Source organism: Herpailurus yagouaroundi, unplaced genomic scaffold (assembly GCF_014898765.1).
Source record: "Herpailurus yagouaroundi ecotype Mexico unplaced genomic scaffold, PumYag 67793, whole genome shotgun sequence".
Lineage (NCBI taxonomy): Eukaryota > Metazoa > Chordata > Mammalia > Carnivora > Felidae > Herpailurus > Herpailurus yagouaroundi.
In genome coordinates this window covers 14235185-14257295 of record NW_024420586.1, presented here as the reverse complement: position 1 = coordinate 14257295, position 22111 = coordinate 14235185, and the positions used below count along the sequence as shown (strand labels likewise).

At 36.7% G+C, this 22111-nt stretch overlaps 1 protein-coding gene across 1 annotated transcript in view; it reads right to left on the bottom strand.

The window, feature by feature from the left end:
- Positions 1-22111, bottom strand: part of CFAP47 (cilia and flagella associated protein 47) — a 562540-nt gene that overhangs the window by 418134 nt on the left and 122295 nt on the right. The window contains exons 20-21 of the mRNA XM_040468820.1: positions 15450-15609; positions 5116-5311 (exon numbers count right to left, since the gene is read on the bottom strand). Of these exons, the coding sequence (XP_040324754.1) occupies positions 5116-5311; positions 15450-15609 (356 nt within the window). The remainder of the gene's footprint in view (positions 1-5115; positions 5312-15449; positions 15610-22111) is intronic.

The window sequence follows — 22111 nt, the reverse complement described above, 5'->3', positions numbered from 1 at the left end:
ATCCAATGGAAAAAAGACAGTCTCTTTAACAAATGGTGCTGGGAGAACTGGACAGCAACATGCAGAAGGTTGAAACTAGACCACTTTCTCACACCATTCACAAAAATAAACTCAAAATGGATAAAGGACCTGAATGTGAGACAGGAAACCATCAAAACCCTAGAGGAGAAAGCAGGAAAAGACCTCTCTGACCTCAGCCGTAGCAATGTCTTACTTGACACATCCCCAAAGGCAAGGGAATTAAAAACAAACATGAACTATTGGGACCTCATGAAGATAAAAAGCTCCTGCACAGCAAAGGAAACAATCAGCAAAACTAAAAGGCAGCCAACGGAATGGGAAAAGATATTTGGAAATGACATATCGGACAAAGGGCTAGTATCTAAAAGGTATAAAGAGCTCACCAACCTCCACACCCAAAAAACAAGTAATGCAGTGAAGAAATGGGCAGAAAACATGAATAGACACTTCTCTAAAGAAGACATCAGGATGGCCAACAGGCAAATGAGAAGATGCTCAACGTCGCTCCTCATCAGGGAAATACAAATCAAAACCACACTCAGATACCACCTCACACCAGTCAGAGTGGCCAAAATGAACAAATCAGGAGACTATAGATGCTGGAGAGGATGTGGAGAAACGGGAAACCTCTTGCACTGTTGGTGGGAATGCAAACTGGTGCAGCCACTCTGGAAAACAGTGTGGAGATTCCTCCAAAAATTAAAAACAGATCTACCCTATGACCCAGCAGTAGCACTGCTAGGAATTTACCCAAGGGATACAGGAGTACTGATGCATAGGGGCACTTGTACCCCAATGTTTAGAGCAGCACTCTCAACAATAGCCAAATTATGGAAAGAGCCTAAATGTCCATCAACTGATGAATGGATAAAGAAATTGTGGTTTACATACACAATGGAGTATTACGTGGCAATGAGAAAGAATGAAATATGACCCTTTGTAGCAATGTGGATGGAACTGGAGAGTGTGATGCTAAGTGAAATAAGCCATACAGAAAAAGTACCATATGTGTTCACTCTTATGTGGATCCTGAGAAACTTAACAGAACTCCATGGGGGAGGGGAAGGAAAACAAAAAAAGAGGTTAGAGTGGGAGAGAGCCAAAGCCTAAGAGACTCTTAAAAAACTGAGAACAAACTGAGGGTTGATGGGGGGGGGGGAGGGAGGGGAGGTTGGGTGATGGGTATTGAGGAGGGCACCTTTTGGGATGAGCACTGGGTGTTGTATGGAAACCAATTTGACAATAAATTTCATATATATAAAAAAAAAGACTACTCACTTCCATCTAAGTACCAATTTTGGTGCATTTCATAAGTTTGTTTATTGCTTAACCTCTGGAATTTAACGTAAGAGATGCAGTTAACTGAACAAAGATGTAGGCCTAACTCTTTTTCTAAAGAAAGCAACAGAAGTGACAAGAGGTGTTTCAAGTTTAGTCTTTAATACTCAAATACTGTTTATATCAGTAAATGTTGTTTTCATGTTTTGATACATAGTATTTTAATTATTATTTTCAGAATTCAATAGGGTATCTTCTTGAGTCTCTATAGAAGTTTTTTTCAATAGTTCCAAATATGTGGCAGATCCTGTTCATATTTTTTTAATGATTTTAAAATAATTATTACCAAAAAACAGTCTATATGATGCCAACTCTTCAAAATGTGTTAAATTTGAACTACAGAATAATACACTCTCAGTTTTTGTAAATATCTCCTGTATGAATGAGAAAAATGTATATTCTACAATTGCAGGGTGCAGGATTTTATAATGCTATTCCTAATACTACTTTTAGTATTTTTCATAATATTAGTATTAAATGAAGGAGGCTTTTAATAAAATATCCTTTTCAAATTTTCTTTATCTATACAAGGGTTTTTGTCTTCTGGACTCATCAATAATTGAGATATGTGTTGAACCATTCTACAATGATGAAGGACTGGTCAATTTCCCCCTATTATTTTAATTTGGGGTTTTCATATTTTAAGAGTACTTTGGTTGTGCATACAATTTTAGACATCTGACAGTTTTCAGGTGAGCTGCATATTTTATAATTATTTAATGGCTTATTTTTAGAGAGAGACAGAGTGCTCATGCATGGGAGAGGGGCAGAAGGACAGAGAAAGAGAGAATCCCAAGTAGGCTCCATGCTCAGCCCAGAGCCTGATGCAGACAGAGCTCAGTCCCATGATCCTGGGTTCATGACCTGAGCCAAAATTAAGAGTCAGTCGCTAAACTGACTGAACCACCCACTCTTTTTTATGTTAAAAAGTTTTTTTTATATTATAAATGTTTCACCTCTTTTTTCTCTAAATGTTTGACAGAGAGGGGGGGAGAGAGAAAGAGAGAGAGATAGAGAGAGAGAGAGAGGGAGGGAGAGAGAGAGAGAGTGATCATGCATAAGTGAACCAGGTGCAGAGAGAGAGAGGGATAGAGAGAATTGCAAGCAGGCTCTGTGCTGTCAGTGCAGAGCCCAACATGGGGCTCAATCTCACAAACTGTGAGATCATGACCTGAGCCAGAAATCAAGAGTCAGAACTTAACCAACTGAGCCACCCAGGTGCCTCTGTTTTACCTCTTAAATAAGGTCATCATATGTAAAATCAATACTGCTATCCAGCTTTCTTTTGGTTATGCTACCATACATTTTCCCATGATCTTCGTTTGATAGTTCTCAACTAGGAGTAGTTTTGCATCCCTGGGGACATGTAGCAATGTTTGGACACAATTCTTTTTTGTGATAACTAGGGAGAGGATGCTATTGGTTAGATAGCAGGAAGGCTGTTAACATCCTACTACACATAGAATAGCCTCCAACAAAAAAAAAAGAAACATCCTCCCCCAAATGTCACAGGTTCTGATGTTGAGAAACCCTGTTTTACTTCAGTCTTTCTTGTCCTTATGTTTTACATATACTTCTTTTAATAGGCAGTTGGACTTTTTTTATTATTTACTCTAACATTCTCTGTATTTTAACTAGTCAGAATAACTTACTTTAATTGCATTAGTCAACTACATAAAGTTTTTGACATCATTTTTGTTTTAGTTTTCTCTTGCTTTTGTTGGTTTCTATGCTGTCTGTGTAGTTATATACAATCGTAGGTTTAGTGAATGCTCTTAAAATTTTACCTGACATACTTTGTTTTATAATTTCTACAAGTTACATTTGGTTCATTTTCAAGGCTATATGGTATAATTCCATGTTACTTTCTAATTTTTGTAATGCCACCCTTTAAAAATAAATTATTTATATTCTGTGTCTGATAATTCCAATATGTGAATTACTTGAGTCTAAATTTCAAAATAGTTGTTTGTGCTGACTCTATGGTATCTTCCCTTCTTGAGAGTTCTGTAATACTTACTCCAGCACTGATGTCCGGTTGATAGCAACTGTGGCAACTGAAATATGAGCCCAAACTGAGGATGGCTTCATTTAGAGCAGAGGTTCACAAAGTGTGGTCCATGGATCAGCAGTATCAGTATCATTTGGAAATTTATTAGAAATAAAAATTATTACATGCAATTCCAGGCTTCCCGAATCATAAATTCTGGGGATGGAAGGCAATAATCTGTTTTAAAATTCTTTCAGGTGATGCTGATATACACCACAGTTTAAGAACCACTGATCTAGAGAAGATTTGCTTGCTTCTGCTGACAGGTAGAAGGATTTACTCACATAAACTCTTTTAGCCTCTTTCAGTGTCCCTGGATTAATCAAGGAATTTGAGATTGTTTTCCCACTTTGAGGAAGTTGTCTCAAGTTTGGCTTTGTTTTTAATTTTAATGTTTACTTATTTTTGAGAGAGAGACAGAAACAGAGTGGGTGTGGGGAAGAGGCAGAGAGAGAGGGAAACACAGAATCTGAAGCAGGGTCCAGGCTTCAAGCTGCCAGCACAGAGCCCAATGAGGGGCTCAAACTCAAACTGTGAGATCATGACCTGAGCCAAAGTCAGATGCTCAACAAAGTTGTATCAAGTTTTAAGAAAAAGCCTGCATTTGGCAGATTACTACAGCTCACCACTCTTACTCTGGTTTCAGCTTATATGTATTAGTTTGGTCTGTTTTGATTTGAGCCCTTTGGAGACCTCTTATATTCCTCATAAGCCAGTAATGAATGAATGAATGAATGAACACACACACACACACAATCTACTTGCTCTGTAGTGTGAGGACATGTATCTAGAGCAATACAGTATTGGGGTTTGGGCTATTGATAATTTTTTTAAAAAATGAGAACAGACCACATTGTGCTATACTATGTACATGTGAGAGGCAGAATTCTGAGATGGCCCCCAAGAGTCCTCTCCCCTAGTGTACATACACAAACCCTGCATTATTCCCACCCCTTGGGTAACAGAATCTGTAAGTATATCACACTGGTGATTAATTTGTGTTATACAGCAATGGTAAAGGGACTTTCCATATGTAACTGACACCCCTAGCCAAATGAATGCAAATAAAGCTAAAAGATTATCATGTGTGGATCATATTTAATTAGGTGAGATCTTAAAAGGTTTGGAGGTCAGAGACTGAGAAGTCAGAGAGATGCTCTAAAGTACCATGATGGGAGGAGGAACCACATGGCTAGGATGTGAGGGTGGTCTCTAAGAGCTGAGAGTGGTCCCAACAGCCAGCAAGAAATTATCTTAGTCCTACAACTGAAAGGATTAATTCTGGAGAATGAGCCTCAGATGAGACTGCTGCCATAGCCCGCACCTGGATTTCCACCTACTGAGACCTTCAGCAGTAAATACACCTTAACTAACCCAGAGGACTCTTGACCCAAAGAAACTTAAAAGATAACAAATTCATGTTTTAAGGCACTAAGTTTGTGGTAATTTGTTACATAGCCATAGAAAACGTGCTTCACATACCATGAAGAGAGACATATGAAAAATTTTTACAAGAAAATCAAATGACTAATTGTGAGGTAATGAAGTGGGCTTCTTAAAATTTTTAATTTAACTGAACTGTTAAATATTTTAACGGTTCGTTCCAACAACAGAAACAAGTCAGACATTGCTCATGACTCATACAACACAGACACAAACAAAAAAGCATATAAACAAACTGTGGTAAATTCACATTAAGCATTTACCTGAAATAGTTTTGAGGTAAAATGTTGACATTCATCTTAGTTGTTACGTCCAGAGGAACAGGAGTGAAAAATATGAATGGAGGGTCAAACGATAACTTGGGTAATTTTACCTCTCCAACCAAACATAACATTCGATAGCAAATTGGATTATCATTTAGATGAATGGGAATATCGGCTGTGTATTTTGTAGGATGACCTAATGAAAAATAATTTTTTTAAAGGATATTAGAATTGTTTACATACACAAAAAACTTTTACACAGTTTAAACCTTACTAAATATATAAATGTACTGTGAAGGTACAGCTCCATGGAGAATAGATTACTCAAAAATTGGAATTATCCTGCCAAGGAACTATAAACATGTAATGAGGGGCGCCTAGGTGGCTCAGTCGGTTGAGCGTCCGACACTGGCTCAGGTCATGATCTCATGGTTTGTGAGTTTGAGCCCCGTGTCACGCTCTGTACTGGCAGCTCGAAGCCTGTCACACTCTGTACTGGCAGCTCGAAGCCTGGAGCCTGCTTCGGATTCTGTGTCTCCCTCTCTTTTGCCCCTCCCCCACTCACAGTCTGTCTCTCTCTCCGTCTCTAACTCTCTCCCTCTCAATAAAGAAATAAAACATTAAAAAATATTTTAAAGTGCACTATGTCTAGAAATAGAGCAGGCCTTGTTAAAGCAGATATTATTATTGGAAAATACATAAACCTAGAGCAAACAGTGCAGTAAGACTTATTTTTTTGGATTGGTTTCTATTCCTTAACAGGAGCTGCCTATCCGCTTAGTATATGCAGTACGAAGATGAGGTCAGACAGTTGCCATAAGGATCTCAGGGGACTCGTATTGAGAAATGGGTGTGCTGAGAAGAGAGGAATGTTGTTCCTCCCAGATTTTTAAGTTTATGGAAAGGTACCAGGGTTGACTGGCCAATTTCACCTCATAGGAAAAGAAAGGCAATTCCCATGTACCAACTCATCATGAGGAAAGGCAGTTTGTGTTGGAGAAAAGGGCTTAGCATCTGGGGCTGCAGGCTAGTCCCACACAACGGTCCCATCCCAGCAAGCTGCCAGTGCCCTTTTAGACCCAGATGCCCCAACACAGTGTCTTGTAGAGAGAAAGATGTGATTTGGTGAGTATGAACTCAAGGTAATATCTTAGAATGAGAAAACAGGATCAGGGCCATCAAGAGTATCACAAAAGCAGACGATGAGTGCTCTGGGCGATGCATGTTCAAAAGTGACATTGTGAACTATACACAAAAGCAATAGAATCACTGAACTGATCAGACTCACTAGATCTCTCTGTACCGGGTGCCTTTACTTGGTCAAATAAGTCTTTTCTTGTTCATATAGTCTGGGATCCTTGGAAAATGAGAGGTGACTGGAAAGGGAAGTAAATTAGTGACTTCTTACTGACAGATGAGCACAGGAAAGACTATGTGAAAACAGGACAGACTATATACATACCTTCAGTTGAGAAAATAAATTATAATAGAATTTATATATCTAAAACACTGTAAATCTATAGAGAAATGATGGTTTCACTTCATGAATCTGATATTGTTAAAATTATTTTGGGGAGAAAGAAAATCAAGTCCATTACTTCCAAAATTAGGCACGGTTTTAAGGCTTATGGAACTGTGAATGCCAAATGGGGTGTTTGGAGATTATTTCTGGGTTTCACACCTGTTAAATGTTTTGGGGTCATGGAGAATGGGGGTTCCCTGTATAACCTAAGACTACTAGGGATTCAATAACATTTTTCTATGCTCAGCTGGGCCTTCTCGTTCATCTCAGATTTAAGTTATATAAATGTGTTATAGGCATGTTTAATTTTTTCTTAAGAGTGAGGTTGAAATCCTAAGAAGGCAATGCATAGATTTGACTGCTGAGGCTTAGCCCCATATGGAAGGAAAAGTGAAATGGAAATGTATCTTATTTCCTTCTAGATTGTCTATTCCATTTTATCTGGATAAAAATGTTGATAGACATAAAAGAGAAGCTCTATACAGAAATACAGATGGTGGCTTTAGCTGGACTGGCTCTCCTGCTACTTCTTTCAGAACCAGATATAGAAACTGAGAGGAAATATGCAGAAATACATAATGAAATACAATTACTTTTACAGAATAAACTTCAGAATCGGGAGAATATGTAATGTTTTCTATCATATTTTCAGAGTTCTAAACAGAGATAATAAAAGATGAAACATTTTTGAAACCTACTAATCACAGTACCCTATGTACTGTTTCTCGCACACAAAGCTAGAGTAATTATAAAATGCCATGCTGAAAAAATTTAAAAAAATAAAATGCCATGCTAATAGATGCATCAGGACACTGAATTAAGGCAACATAGTGCTAATAGAATATTACTGAGAGAACACACAGCTGAATGAATTCTAAAAAGTTTAAAAGTTAGAACACATCCTTATCCTGCCTTTTCTGTTGATAACAGAGGTAGTTGCTGGTATTTTATTTAGATTGCCACATTTGTTTAGATGTGTAAAGCAGTCATGTCCCAAGGGTTCTGCTGCAAGTGATTTACTGAGTGCATGCTCTCAGGAGGAGCTTGTAGGCAAAGGGGGAAGCGAAATAGAGGAGGGCCTGAAGCTATGAAAAGTTGTAGGTTTATAATGCAGATTCAAATCGATCCCATAGGCAGCTATGGGATGTGAATTCACCGGAAAGGTTGTCCCACCTGCGGGAAAGTTAGCTGGGCCACCTAAGGTAGTGGTAGTGGTGACAATTAACCTCATAGGCATCTCTGCACATAGTATCTTCCTTCAGCCAATGGCAACCTTCTAGAGGAGGGGACAGACACAACCTATTAGGAGCCAATATCCACAACTGAGAGATGGGTGGGAAAACCCAGTAATGGGAATCTGGAAGGGCTCAAACAGCATCTATCAGAGACTGCATCTTAATGTTGCTTCAGAAGAAAGAATAATTAAGAAGAATAACAGGTAAGTTACTATAACACCCTTTTAAACAGAAATGGCATTTGGTGTGCTTATTTCATTGTGGCATATAAACTATAAAGGTACTGAAGCAGATGCTTTAAATTAAAGACAAATACCAGTATAGACTTCCTCAAAAAATAGGGGGGAGGGGAGGGAAGTCTTCGTAGTTGCCTTTTCAAGCATCTTCCGTCTGTTCTTTTGCTTCAGTTTGCATAAAGAAGCTAGTAGTCAATACTTTCACTTCCTAAAGCTCATTACCAGAAAAATTCTATATTTTTATGCAGCAGGGATTCTCATGTGGAGAATTTTCTAACTTATGTGCTCAATGGGTTGCGAAACATTGAGGCTATTTAAATGAGAACTGAGAACAATCTTATCTAAGGAAAGTGAGGGTCTAACCACACAAATTAGATTCAAGAACAATGGTTTGGATTCAGAAGGGACTGGAGATTTGCTTAGAGATCAGTATGGGTCACCTACTCTACTATAGCCCCAGCCTCCATCCCTGTGCCAGTCCAAGAAAGAGATGAGAGGGAGCGAAAAGTAAAAAACACCCACTTAAACTCTTGAAAGCCTTGAGAATATAAGGCAGCCCTACTTGGTGGCCAGTATAACAAGTCTAGCCAAAGTGGAGATAAAGTATATCTACCCCACTTCAGGTGATATTGATGGCAAAGGATGCAACTATAAGGCAAAAAAACAAATGGGACATAAAGGCCCTGACCATGGCTTGGAATAACAGGCTTACACCACAGTCAGATTACAAGATAAGAAAATGACAGAAGAAAAGCATAATCAATTACCAATGCCTGCTAGAAGAAAATGGCAGTTGCTAAGGAGAGCTCAAAGAATAAGGCCAAGATCTCACCGGGTATAACTGAAAAAATCCTAAGTCAATAATGAATGATCCATATACACACACAAAAAAGGCTGTCAACAGAAACTGTCCCTAAGAAAATTCAAGCATTGGACAGACATACATATGTGTATATATAAGCATATATGTAAATTGTGGAGTTGAAAAATATAATGACTGAAATGAAAAATTCACTATAGGGCACCTGGGTGGCTCAGTTGGTTGAGCGTTTGACTTTGGCTCAGGTCACTATCTCACAGTTTGTGAGTTTGAGCCCCAGCATGGGCTCACTGCTGTCAGTGCAGAGCCTGGAGCCTGCTTCGGATTCTGTGTCTCCCTCTTCCTCTCTGCCCCTCCCTCACTCATGCTGCCTCTCTCTGTCTCTCAAAAATACAGAAAACAAATAGCAAAAGGCAAATGTAAATCTTTCTTTGTCTTACTTCATCACTAATTAATCAGTAAGTGTAAAATGACTCAACACACCCATGAGAAGGCTGAGATATGCAAAATAAATTTTTAAAAATGATCCAAATCCATGCCATCTATAAGAGACACTCTTTGGATTCAGAAACACAATTCAACTGAAAGTAACAGGATGGAGAAATTCTATATATGCAAATAGTAACTTAAAGACAGCTGCAGTGGCTATGCTAATATCAGACAAAATAACTATTAAGATAAAAATCAATACTGGAGACAAAGAAGGACATTATATAATGATAACAGGACAATCCACGAAGAAGATAAAACAATTTATAAACATAAATACACCTAACAGAGCCACAAAGTACACAAGGAAAAAAAACAGTAAAACTGAAACAAGAAATAATAGATATTTCAGTAATAACCCTTTGAGAATTTAATATTCTACTCTCAATTGGGGATAAGACAAATAGGTAGAAGATCACTAAAGAAATAAAATATTTTGGTCTATAAACAAAATAGATCTAAAAGACATCTATGGAACATTCTACCCAACAAGAACAGAATATATACACTTCTCAAGTGCACGTGAGGGAGCATGGCTGGCTTAGTTGGTAGAGCATGTGACTCTTGATGTCAGGGTTTTAAGTTTGAGCCCCATGTTGGGTATAGAGATTACTTAAAATTAAAAAAATCTTAAAAAAAAAAAAGAAATCAAGTGCATGTTGAACATTCTTGAAGGTAAATCATATTTTAGGGTGTAAGGTAAGCCTTTACATTGACTGAATCCAGGGGCACTTGTGTGGCTCAGACAGTTTAGTGTATGACTCTTGATTTTGGATGAGGTCATGATCTCACGGTTCATGAGTTTGAGCCCTGTGTTGGGCTCTGCACTAACAGTGCAGAGTCTGCTTCGGATTCTCTCTCTCCCTTTCTCTCTGCCCCTTCCCCACTCGTGTTCTCTGGGTCTTACCCTCTCCCAAAATAAATAAACAAACTTAAAAAAATAAATTTATAGCATTAAAAAATAATCAAAAAAGGGGCGCCTGGGTGGCTCAGTCAGTTGAGCTTCCGACTTCAGCTCAGGTCATTATCTCACGGTCTGTGAGTCTGAGCCCCACGTTGGGCTCTGTGCTGACAGCTCAGAGCCTGGAGCCTGCTTCAGATTCTGTGTCTCCCTCTCTCTTTGACCCTCCCCCATTCATGTTCTGTCTCTCTCTGTCTCAAAAATAAATATTAAAAAAAATTTTAAAAATAATCAAAATAAAATGACTGCATCCATAAACAGTATGTTTTGTGACAACAATGGAATAAAATTAGAAATCAATAACAAAGTGAAATTTTGGAAATTCTCAAATATGTGAAAATTCTACAACACATTCCCAAATAACTAAGTGTCAAAGAAGAAATAGCAAAGGAAATTTTACAAAGTAATTTGGGATGAATTAAAATAAAAACAAAACATACCAAAACTTATGGGATGTACCAGAAGCAGGGCTCAGAGTAAAATTTAGAGCCATAAATTGCTTATCTTAAAAAAGAAGATATAAGTACTTAACTTTGCAACATAAGAAACAAGGTAAAAAAGAGCAAATTACAACCAAACCAAAAAGAAAGGAAATAATAAATATGAGAACAGAAATTAGTTGAATAGAGTATAGGAAAATATTAAGAAAATCAATAAAATCAAAAGTTGGTCTTTGAAAAGCATATCAAATTTGAAAAACCTTTGGCAAGAATGACCAAGAAAAAAAGAAGATTCAAATTACAAAAGTCCCAAATAAGACAGGGAAAATCACTATTCACTTTACAGAAACTCAATAAAAAACAATATAAAGGAACACAATGTAAAGTTGTATATAAACAAATTAGATAATGTAGATAAAATGGACAAATTCCTAGAAACACAAAAAGTACTTAAACTGACACAGTAAGAAATATAAAATGTGAATTGACTTATTGAAAGGGATTATAACAGGGAGAAACAGCATGTCTGACTCCACACTGATTCTATTTTCCTCGCTGCTGTGACCTATAGCTTAGAAACTTCTGCTGAGCCCTGCATGTAGCCATGTTACAGCTAAGATTTGCAAAAACTGCTTTTTACCCAAATCTATCTCGCCTAAGGAGATGAGGAAGTACATACAGAAATGACTATGCTATGCCTAAGATTTATAGGAATGACATGACCAGATAGATTCCTGTATGCAAAGATCAACTGTCCAAGGACATACATTATCTCCTCAGATGTCTACAGAAGTCAGTTACCTTTTGACTCCAACCCTTCCCACTTCCTCCTTTTGCTAACATAAAAGAAACTCCAATTTCATGCTGAGGGAGATGGTTCTTCGGGACAATAGTCTGCCGTCTCTTTGGTTTGCTGGCTTTCCAAACAAAGTGCTTTCCTTTCCCTAATGTCTTGCCTCTCCACTTACTGGCCTATTGTGCAGTGAGGAGAATGAACTTGGACTCAGTTACAGAACTAAAGTAGCAATCAAAAAACTTCTCACATAGAACAGGCAAAATCCAAATGGATTCACTGGTGAAATCTACTAAACATTTCATGAAGAATTAATACATAGCTATATAAAATATCTTTACATAGAGTTATATGTATGTGTGTGTGTATGTATGTATGTATGTGTGTATGTGTGTGTATGTATGTGTATGTATGTGTATATGTGTGTGTGTGTGTGTATATATATATATATATATACACACACACAATTCAATGGGGAAACAATATTCTTTTCAATAAATGGTGCTGGGACAAGCAGATAGGCCCATGCAAAAGAATGAGGATGGAGCCCTACCTTACAGCATATTAAAAAGTAACTCGAGATAAGCCATTGACCTAAATGTAAGAGATAAAATTATATGACTTTAAGAGAGAACATAAGAATAAATCACCATGACCTCGGGTTATGTGATGTTTTCATAGATAAGACACTGAAAAGCTAAACTAAAAAAAGAGAAATTGGATAAAATACGCTTCATCAAAACTAAAAGCTATTTTGCGTTAGCTGTCATCATCAGAAAGTGAAAAGAGAAATCTCAGAATGAAATAAAATGCTTTATACTTATAAAATAATTTTATCCAGAATACATAAAGAACAATGTAAACTCAAAAAGACAACCAAATTTTAAAATCAACAAAGGATTTGAACAGACATTTCTCCAAAGATGATATACAAACTGACAATAAGTACATGTAAAGATACACATCAGTAGTCATCCGGAAAATGCAAATAATAACTACAATGACATATTATTTCACAGTCACTAGGATAACTATAATAAAAAAGATCACAAAAGAGTTAGCAAGGATGTGGAGAAAACAGAACCCCCATTCATTGCTGGTAAGATTTTAAACTGTTACAGTTGCTTTGTAAAAGAGTTTGGCAGTTTCTTAAAATGTTAAACATCAAATTATCCTAAGACCCAATAATTCCACTCTAAGATTTGTAACCAAATAAATGAAAACATGTGTCCTCACAGAACACTACAGGAATGTTCCTAGCTGTTTTATTCACAGGAGTCAAAAAAATACAAATGATCCAAATATCCACCAGATGAATGTCTATGAACAAACATGTGATATATCCATACAATTATTGGTAACAGAAGGGAATTAAGTACTAATTGATGCTATAATCTGGACTAACCTTGAAATTATTATGCAATGTGAAAGAAGCCAATCACAAGAGGACACATTATAGGAGTCTACTTATATGAAATATCCACAGTAAACATATTCCTAGACACAACCAATAAAGGTCAGCAGTGGCTGAGTGGAGGGAGAGATGGGGAGTGACCAATAATGGGTACAGGGTATCCTTTGCAAGCAATGAGTATGTTCTAAAACTAGGCTGTTTTGATGGCTGCCCATCTATGATGATCCTAAAAACCACTACACTGTACATTTTTAAAAAATATATTTTATGGTGTAAGAATCACACTTTAACAAAGTTGTAATTAAGAAAACCATACTTTCAAAAATAATCACATCTGAATGTGAATTTTACCTCTATGGTATCTGATTTAAAATATAAGAACGTAAGGCAAAATAAAAGGCATCTTTTTCTTCAAGATTCCAGTAGTTTCCCCATTTTAATGAATAGTAAAAACAACTGAGAAAACCAGAAAATAAATGCACACTTGATTTGGAAAGAACTACTAAGGAAAAGTCATGAAAGCTGTATTCCATGCTGTGTGAGCCAGGAAAGATAAAAATTGACTGTACTAGAAGAAAATAAATGAGGGTGACCAAAAAATCAAGCATAAGCTACCCTGGTTCCAACTCAAAAGGCCCCTATAACTCAATTCCAACTCCCCAAAGATCCCATTCTCCATCCAGCTGTTTGATCTTGAAGAACCCTGTACTCTCATCCAACCTGTTGGCTTTGATCTGCTACAGTCTTGCCTCCTGCTACCTCAATACCTTAGAGACGGAGAAGACTACAGCCCACTGATCCAAGCAGTGGGTGGAATGGAATGATGTTTACAAAAAAAAAAAACTAACTGCAAATAAAATTCCAAAATATTTCAACAAAGTCTTGAGTAAGAAATAAATTCATATATAATTTTGTCTGTGGGAAAGTTCATTGATACTATTCCATCTTAGAACTGACAGGAAAATATATGTCCACAGAGGTGTTCCCAACGGTCTAAAGATGACATATAGAAGAGAAATAGATGTATAGCATATAAGACAAAAATTGGGTCAATACATAAAATTTATGAAAAATGGTAAGAAATATAACATAAAGGAAATATAAAATGAAACTGTGTGAAAATGAAAAATATATTATAACAGAAAATATGAATAAGTCAAATTCCCCTCGTAAAAATTACATTTCAGTCTTGCTCAAGAAAAGAAGCAAAATCCTTTGTTTTACAATACTGGTCTTAAATTTAAAAAGACACAGACTGAAAATAAAATGATATATCAACCAAAGAAAGACAAAATGGCACTGTAGCACATAAAACAACATTGAAGCAAATAGCATTTAGTAGAAAAAAGAACATTACTTTAAATACATATGCTATTTCTAAAAGATATATAAGACATAATCTTTTAATAACATCCAAATATACAAAGCAAAACTACTGGAATCAAAACAGTTTTAACAAACTGCCACCATAGTAACAGATTCAGACAGACTATAGTAACAGTTCTAGTGCAGTTGTAATATAAATGTAATGTGATTGTAATGTAGTAACATTGTATTAACAGATTCAGGAGGAGAATAAGGTAGAGGAGGAGATATTGTAAATGAAGAGAAAAATTCATTAGTTACTATCATTTTATATTATAAAACTATTTACTTAGATAACAATACAGAATAATCTCTGAAAAACTTCCAGATCTAACTAGAGAAGTTCAGCATAGGAGCAAGGTGACAGATAAACTATAAATATATTATTTTTATATAGTCATAGCTAATTAAAAAGATTAATTTAAAAATCTCATTCATAATAGTGATACCTATAAAATAAACTTTAATTACTAGAAAAACATGCCATTATTTGAAGGGAAAAACTCAATTATATGTCTTTTTCTAGAAACAGGAAGAAAATAATCTATAGTTCATTTGGAAAAGTAAATGTGTAAGAACCACCAAGAATTTTTGTAATAGATTTGTGATAACAGAAAATTTGTCACACCAATTAGAAAAATGTACAATAAAGCTGTTGTAAAAAAAAAACATCAGTAAAGAAGTGAACATAGAGATAAATAGACACAATGGCCAGCTTCCCCAAAGCAGGCAATCCAAGAATGCAAGCTAGACGTGGCCATGCCTTTTTTGACCTAATCTTGGAAATCATACGCCATCACATTCATAATATCTTCTGGGTGATACATCAGTCCTATGTGATATGGGAGGGCACTATATAAGGCCATGAATACCAAGAGGTGAGAATTATTTGGGGCCATATTTCAGGCTGGTTATGAAAGAATTCTAGTATGAATCTTTTTAAAACTATTTAAAGAACACATAAAAAATAACCTAAACTTTTGTGTACAAGATAAAATTAAATAATATGTGAGAGGTAAATTGAAACATCAATAACAAATATAAGAAAAAAGGACTTACTTGGACAGAAACTTATGGAAACATTAATTTCATTATGTGGTTGCAGAATCCCACTCAGCACACTAATCTTGAATGTGCCATCTTTGAAAAGTTTGCCAGTATTACTAATATCCAAAGTCCATTTCACATCTTGTTTTGAAGTATTATGTAAGACAAGATCCTGTTTATACACACAAAATACATAAATAAAAAGACATTTATAAAAATTATAATATGCAATATAAAATTTAGCTTGTTTTACCATGCCAAGGTGAAGAGCCTGCGTACAAAGTCAAGTGATTAAAAGTGGAATTCAAATAGGGTGCCTGGGGGCGCCTGGGTGGCGCAGTCGGTTAAGCGTCCGACTTCAGCCAGGTCACGATCTCGCGGTCCGTGAGTTCGAGCCCCGCGTCGGGCTCTGGGCTGATGGCTCAGAGCCTGGAGCCTGTTTCCGATTCTGTGTCTCCCTCTCTCTCTGCCCCTCCCCCATTCATGCTCTGTCTCTCTCTGTCCCAAAAATAAATAAACGTTGCAAATGGGGTGCCTGGGTGGCTCAGTCAGTTAAGCATCCGACTTCAGCTCAGATCATGATCTCATGGTTCATGGTTTCGAGCCCCGCATCGGGCTCTGTGCTGACAGCTCAGAGCCTGGAGCCTGTTTCAGATTCTGTGTCTCCCTCTCTCTCCGCCCCTCCCCCACTCGCACTCTGTCTCCATCTCAAAAATAAATAAACATTAAAAAAAAGTTTTTTAAAGTGGAATTCACAGATAGTTTTAAAAGTGATGTTAGGCAAACAAAGGGGTATGCAAATATGTTCATTGCATATTAACAACTATGAAAAATACACAAAGGATAGAGACCAGGGTAAAATAAAAATGTCAAAAAGCTATGCTAGTTAGCAAGGATGCTGAGTAACAACTTTCATTCATGATTGTGAGACTGTAAAATGGTATAGTCCTTTAGGAAGACAGTTTGGCAGTTTCTTATAATGTTAATTATACAATACCATATGACCCAGTAATCCCCTTCCTAAGTATTTACTTAAGTGAAAATTCATGCTCACATAAAAATGTACATGTTAATGTTTATAATAGTTTTGTTCATCGCCAAGCAATGGAGGAAAAAAAACAACCAAGATTTCCTTCAAATAATGAATGGATAAACACTCCATACAATGGAATAAAATTTAGTGATAAGATAAATGAAGTATTAATTCACACAAAAATATAAATAAATGTAAAATATATTTTGCTAAGTGAAAGATGCCAGACCCAAATGGCTACATTTTATATAATTAAATTACCTGTCATTCTGGAAATGCAAAATCATTTGGATGGAAAAAGAAAACCAGTGGTTGCCAAGTGTTGGTGGAAAGAGGAGTAGTTGACAGCAAAGGGGTTACATTGAGGATTTTTAGTGTAGTAAAACCATTCTGTCATGTATTGAAGTGGTAGGACAATTATTCTACATATTTTTCAAAACCCATAGAACTATATACCACTAAGAGTTAACTTAAATGTAAGTAACTTAAAAACAATCAACCAAGATACTGGGAACCCCAGGATACATTGTAGATTACAACAAAGTATATTACAAATGTATGAGATAATCTCACTGAAGTTAGTGGAGACTGAGGAGGAATGGCCGAAGCAACTGCAAAACTGTGTTTGGACTGGGAACTATAGCGCTAAAGACAAAAAGTTACTCTTTATTAATACTGTACTCTAGTTGGCAAATATATTAGCAATTCTAGATACAGGTTAAAAATTCCGAAACTTCTTTACTAGTACACTAGTAAAAGTATACACTTTTACCTGTACTTTATACAGGTAAAAAATACATAAATAAAGTATAAATAAGAGAGCCAGATTTTTCATAGTCAGAGAAAGGAGTTAAAAATAAGCAAGGAAGAAAGATTGGAATAAACCTTGTGGTGCTGGATTAAAGTCAGAGACATCAGTTTGAACCCATGTTTAAATAGATAGATACAGGGGCGCCTGGGTGGCGCAGTCGGTTAAGCGTCCGACTTCAGCCAGGTCACAATCTCGCGGTCTGTGAGTTCGAGCCCCGCGTCAGGCTCTGGGCTGATGGCTCAGAGCCCGGAGCCTGTTTCTGATTCTGTGTCTCCCTCTCTCTCTGCCCCTCCCCCGTTCATGCTCTGTCTCTCTCTGTCCCAAAAATAAAATAAACGTTGAAAAAAAAATTAAAAAAAAAAAAGATAGATACATGGATGGATGATAGAGATAGAATGATAGATAGACAGGGGCACCTGGGTGGCTAAGTAGGTTGAGCGTGTCACTTTGGCTCAGGTCATGATCTCGCAGTCCATGGGTTCCAGCCCCATGTTGGGCTCTGTGTTGACAGCTCAGAGCCTGGAGCCTGCTTCGGATTCTGTGTGTGTCTCTCTCTCTGCCCCTCCCTCACTCGTGCTCTGTTTCTCTCAAAATAATAAACATTAAAACACAATTTAAAAAAAAGAATGATAGGGGCGCCTGGGTGGCTCAGTTGGTTAAGTGTCCGACTTCAGCTCAGGTCATGATCTCACGGTCCGTGAGTTCGAGCCCCACATCAGGCTCTGTGCTGACAGCTCGGAACCTGGAGCCTAGTTCGGATTCTATGTCTCCCGCTCTCTCTGCCCCTCTCCTGCTCATGCTCTGTCTCTCTCTGTCTCAAAAATAAATAAAAACATTTTAAAAATTTTTTTAAAAAGAACGATAGCCAAATTATGTATGTGTGTATTCACTAGTATACACACAAATATTTCCTGATTCTATTTGCCAAAGGGGCTTAGAACATGTGACATCCCAGTAGCAGCTAGCACATCTAGTATACAGATCTTGATTTCTAAATACCATTCTTCCATAAATGGTACTGGGGTTTCTTGAAGAAAATGTTGATTCTAGAACTGGAACAAGCAAAATAAAAGACAAGCCTGGACCATTTTATAGTGCCAGAAAGTAAGAGAATGCTTAAAAATCATAATGATGGAAGTATGTCAAAGGATAAGTCTAAAAGAATTCCTAATGGCCAGAGCTGGAACAATTTTAATAACAAATAATGTGATAATGGGATATTGGATTATAACTGAAAGTATGAAGTAAATATTTGTGAAGTCACATTGATATATTAATAAAATAAATAAATAAAAGGAGGGAAGGAATAATAATGCTTACAGAAAAATTCTGAATAATATATGTAAATAACCCCCCCAAAAGGTGGAGCTTGACCACCAACCCATTGAGTGTGGGCTGACATTGATGACTCACTTCCGACATATAGGGTGTGAAAAAAGAAAAATAGTTTGTCCAACTTTTTTCCAAGTCTCCTGACATTTATCACTACCAGTAAGCCATACACAATATCATGTACACCCTTCACATGATGTGACAAAAGAAGACATTTCAGCTGTTACACTCTTCCCTGAAACCCATAAAAAATAAGAATGCAGTCGAGAAAGGTGTAAAGAATCAGACAAACCAAAATTAAAGAATATTCGGAAAAAATACCAAACCAGTATTCTTTAAAATTGACCAGGTCATAAAAAAATAAGCGAGACTGAGAGCCTGCCACAGATCAGAGGAAACTAAATACAATATGGTACCCTGGATTGGACCATGAGACATAAAAGGACATTAGTGAAAAACGGGTAAAACCCTGTGGGAGGCCGGACCCAGGTGCCAGGCTGAGACCGGGTCGAGCAATGGCTCCCTGTTGACTCAGCCAACCCGGTGGTTCCCCGTCCCATTCCCCCACTTGCAAAGGCATACGAAAGCCTTGTCAAGGCTGAGAAATCTAATTCCTGAAGCCTGTGGTCTGTGGGTGTTGGCAGTAATATTACCCCCCTTTTCTACCCCGGGTCAAATAGAAACAAACATGGGAACTGTGTTTTGCTAGCAATCTATCAATAAGGTCTTGTTGTGACCCGTTTAGAAAGTTCACAAGGTACAGAGAACTAAATGTTTTGGTTGGCGGCGATCATGTGAAACCTGTTTATTCTTAGAATGACCTGATCCATAAGAGTCTTGATATAAAAGATTGTGTACAGCAACAATAAAGCCGTCACTTGGGCCATCAGCCCAGGGGACCCTCCTGTTCCCAAACTGGCTTCCCTTCTCTTTTTTTTTCTTACATTCCCCTACCCTCAGGACCCTGATCTCAGTGTTTGTTGCGCCGGTCACAACAAAACCCAAATAGAGTCTGTTGTCTAACTTATAATTTTGTACTAATGTTAACTTGTTAGTTTTGAAAAATGTTCTATGGTTGTATAAGGTGTTAGCATGACAGCAAGTTGTGTGAAGAGTATACATAAAATCTCTGCGCTGTCTTTGTAATGTTCTGATAAATCTGGGAGCTATATGCATGACATGTGTGCAGACTTGTGCAACATACTATTACAATAAAACCTTGAGCTAGGTATTTTTCTAACTTTACTCTTCAAAATTTGAAGAGTATACAATGATCCATGCAATTGGCACCACAACAAAATAACATACTTCCTTTCTTTCTAAAGTATGATTGATTTAAAATATTTAGGATTAAAAAAATAGGCGATTTTATTCCCAATGTCTCTCCATACTTAAATATCTATTTAGTTCTAAAATTTGCATCTTATAAAGAAAGAAACATCTTTTAAAACAGAAGGTGAGCATGAAATTGTACTAGTCATTTGAATGCCTCCTTTTTCTCATTCTGAAACGAAGAAATGGCAGATCTCTAAAATATCCATTTTCCAATCCTAGCCCAAGAATAGAACTGATACAGTCATCTATAAAGAAACATTTAGTATGTGTACCACTGTCATTTTTTAAATAATCTTATCAAAATGATACATGTTAGTAGCTTACACAAATAATTTTAAAATACTTATAAAAACCAGTTGTCCCACTCAACTCCTTCTTATCAACAGCTCTGCTTCCCTGAAACAACCAAGTTTAGCTAATTCTGATTTGGATTTTCTCTGATAGTTAGAGCCTTATTCTCAATATAATGTTGATATGGCTTACTTGAGGCTTTTTCATTGCTGCCATAACAAATGACCACAGACTTAGTAGTCTAAAGCCATACAAATTTATTAAACTACAGTCTTGTAGGTTAGAAGTTCAACAGGTTTATCGCCGGACTAAGATCAAGGTGAAGGAACCATGATCTTCCTGGAGGGCTCTAGGGAAGGCTATTTGCTTGCCATTCCCAGTTTGTAGAGGGCAAACACATTCTTTGCCTGGTGGCCTCCTTTTCACCATCTTCACATCTAGCAACATCAAATCTCTCTACCTTTCTTCTGTCATCACATTTTCTTCTGAGCACAGTCAGGAAAGCTTCTCTGGTTTTAACCACTCACATGAGTCAAATGGGACCATCTAGATCATCTAGGATAATCTCCCTTGCTTAGGGTCTTTAATGTCAATCACATTACACATCAGCAAAGTATCTTCTACAATAGAAGATAGTGTACTCAAAAATTCTAGGGATTGGAATTGGATAACTTTGGGGGCCATTACTCTATCACATGACTATGTCATGATTTATCAGACCCAGATATTGTCTCTTGAGTGCCCACTAGTGAAAATGAGGATTTAGCTCATAGATACTATCTCCACTCCCCTTTCCACCTCCCAATTGTGGATATTTAAATTATTTTAATTCTTCCATTAGTCACCTGGTAACTTGAAGTAATATATTTATATCTCTAGTTCTTCTGTCAACTTTACACAATTTCCTTTAATTACCCACTGAGTAAAATGAGTTTCACTCCTTTCTTCTACCATTCCCAACCCTTCTGTCAACTTAACCTTCACATACACATTGTATGTATCAAACACTTGTCATTTTACGTGTAATACCCTATATAGGATCAATTTGAATTCTGCCCCACAAACATATTACGACTTCTCTGCATGATATATTTTATTATGACTATGTAAATATCATTCATGGCAAATGCAAGCAGTATATTAGAATCACATTTCCTTCTCTGTGGAGCCAATATGACCACTTTGCCACTCAAGACAGAAGGCTCTTGTCTAGATCATCTTTTATTATGCCAATTGAAAAAAATTCAATGATATAAAATAAAATCATATTTATAGAGGGATTGCTTTTCTTTTGGAATTCAATCCAATTCAGTTCACTAACGCTTCCTTTCTAGTCCCAACACAAAGTCTTTTGCATCCTTGAAGTTATATTATAGATAGAAGTCTTACTGATATTATGCTTAAAACCGTCACATTTTAATGCCAGAAGAGATCCTTTATTGTTCTCTATAATTTCATGTAGCACTTGGCTATTATTTGACGCATAAAATGTTAAATATTTTCACCATATAATTTGCCCTCAAAGCTACAGAGGTTCAAAATTAATTGCAGGAAAAGCAATATATAAGATAATAAAGGGGCACTACAAATACAATTTTCTATGCATGAGCTTCCTTCTTATTCATGTCACTCTTTTTTCTTTCTAGATGGATTAATTAGGAGAGAGAGATGCAGAGATATCTAGTAAGAAAAAAAGAGTAGATTGTCATAGAAGTCACTTTATTATATACCTGGACTTTTCCTGTTTTTATTATTACCTTCCACCACATTTCCTTACCTGTATGGAACATATTTCACATTAATTTAATCATAGCCCCATTTTATATAAGGAGAGACAGATGATTTAATTCTATTTAAAATATTTTGGGGGGT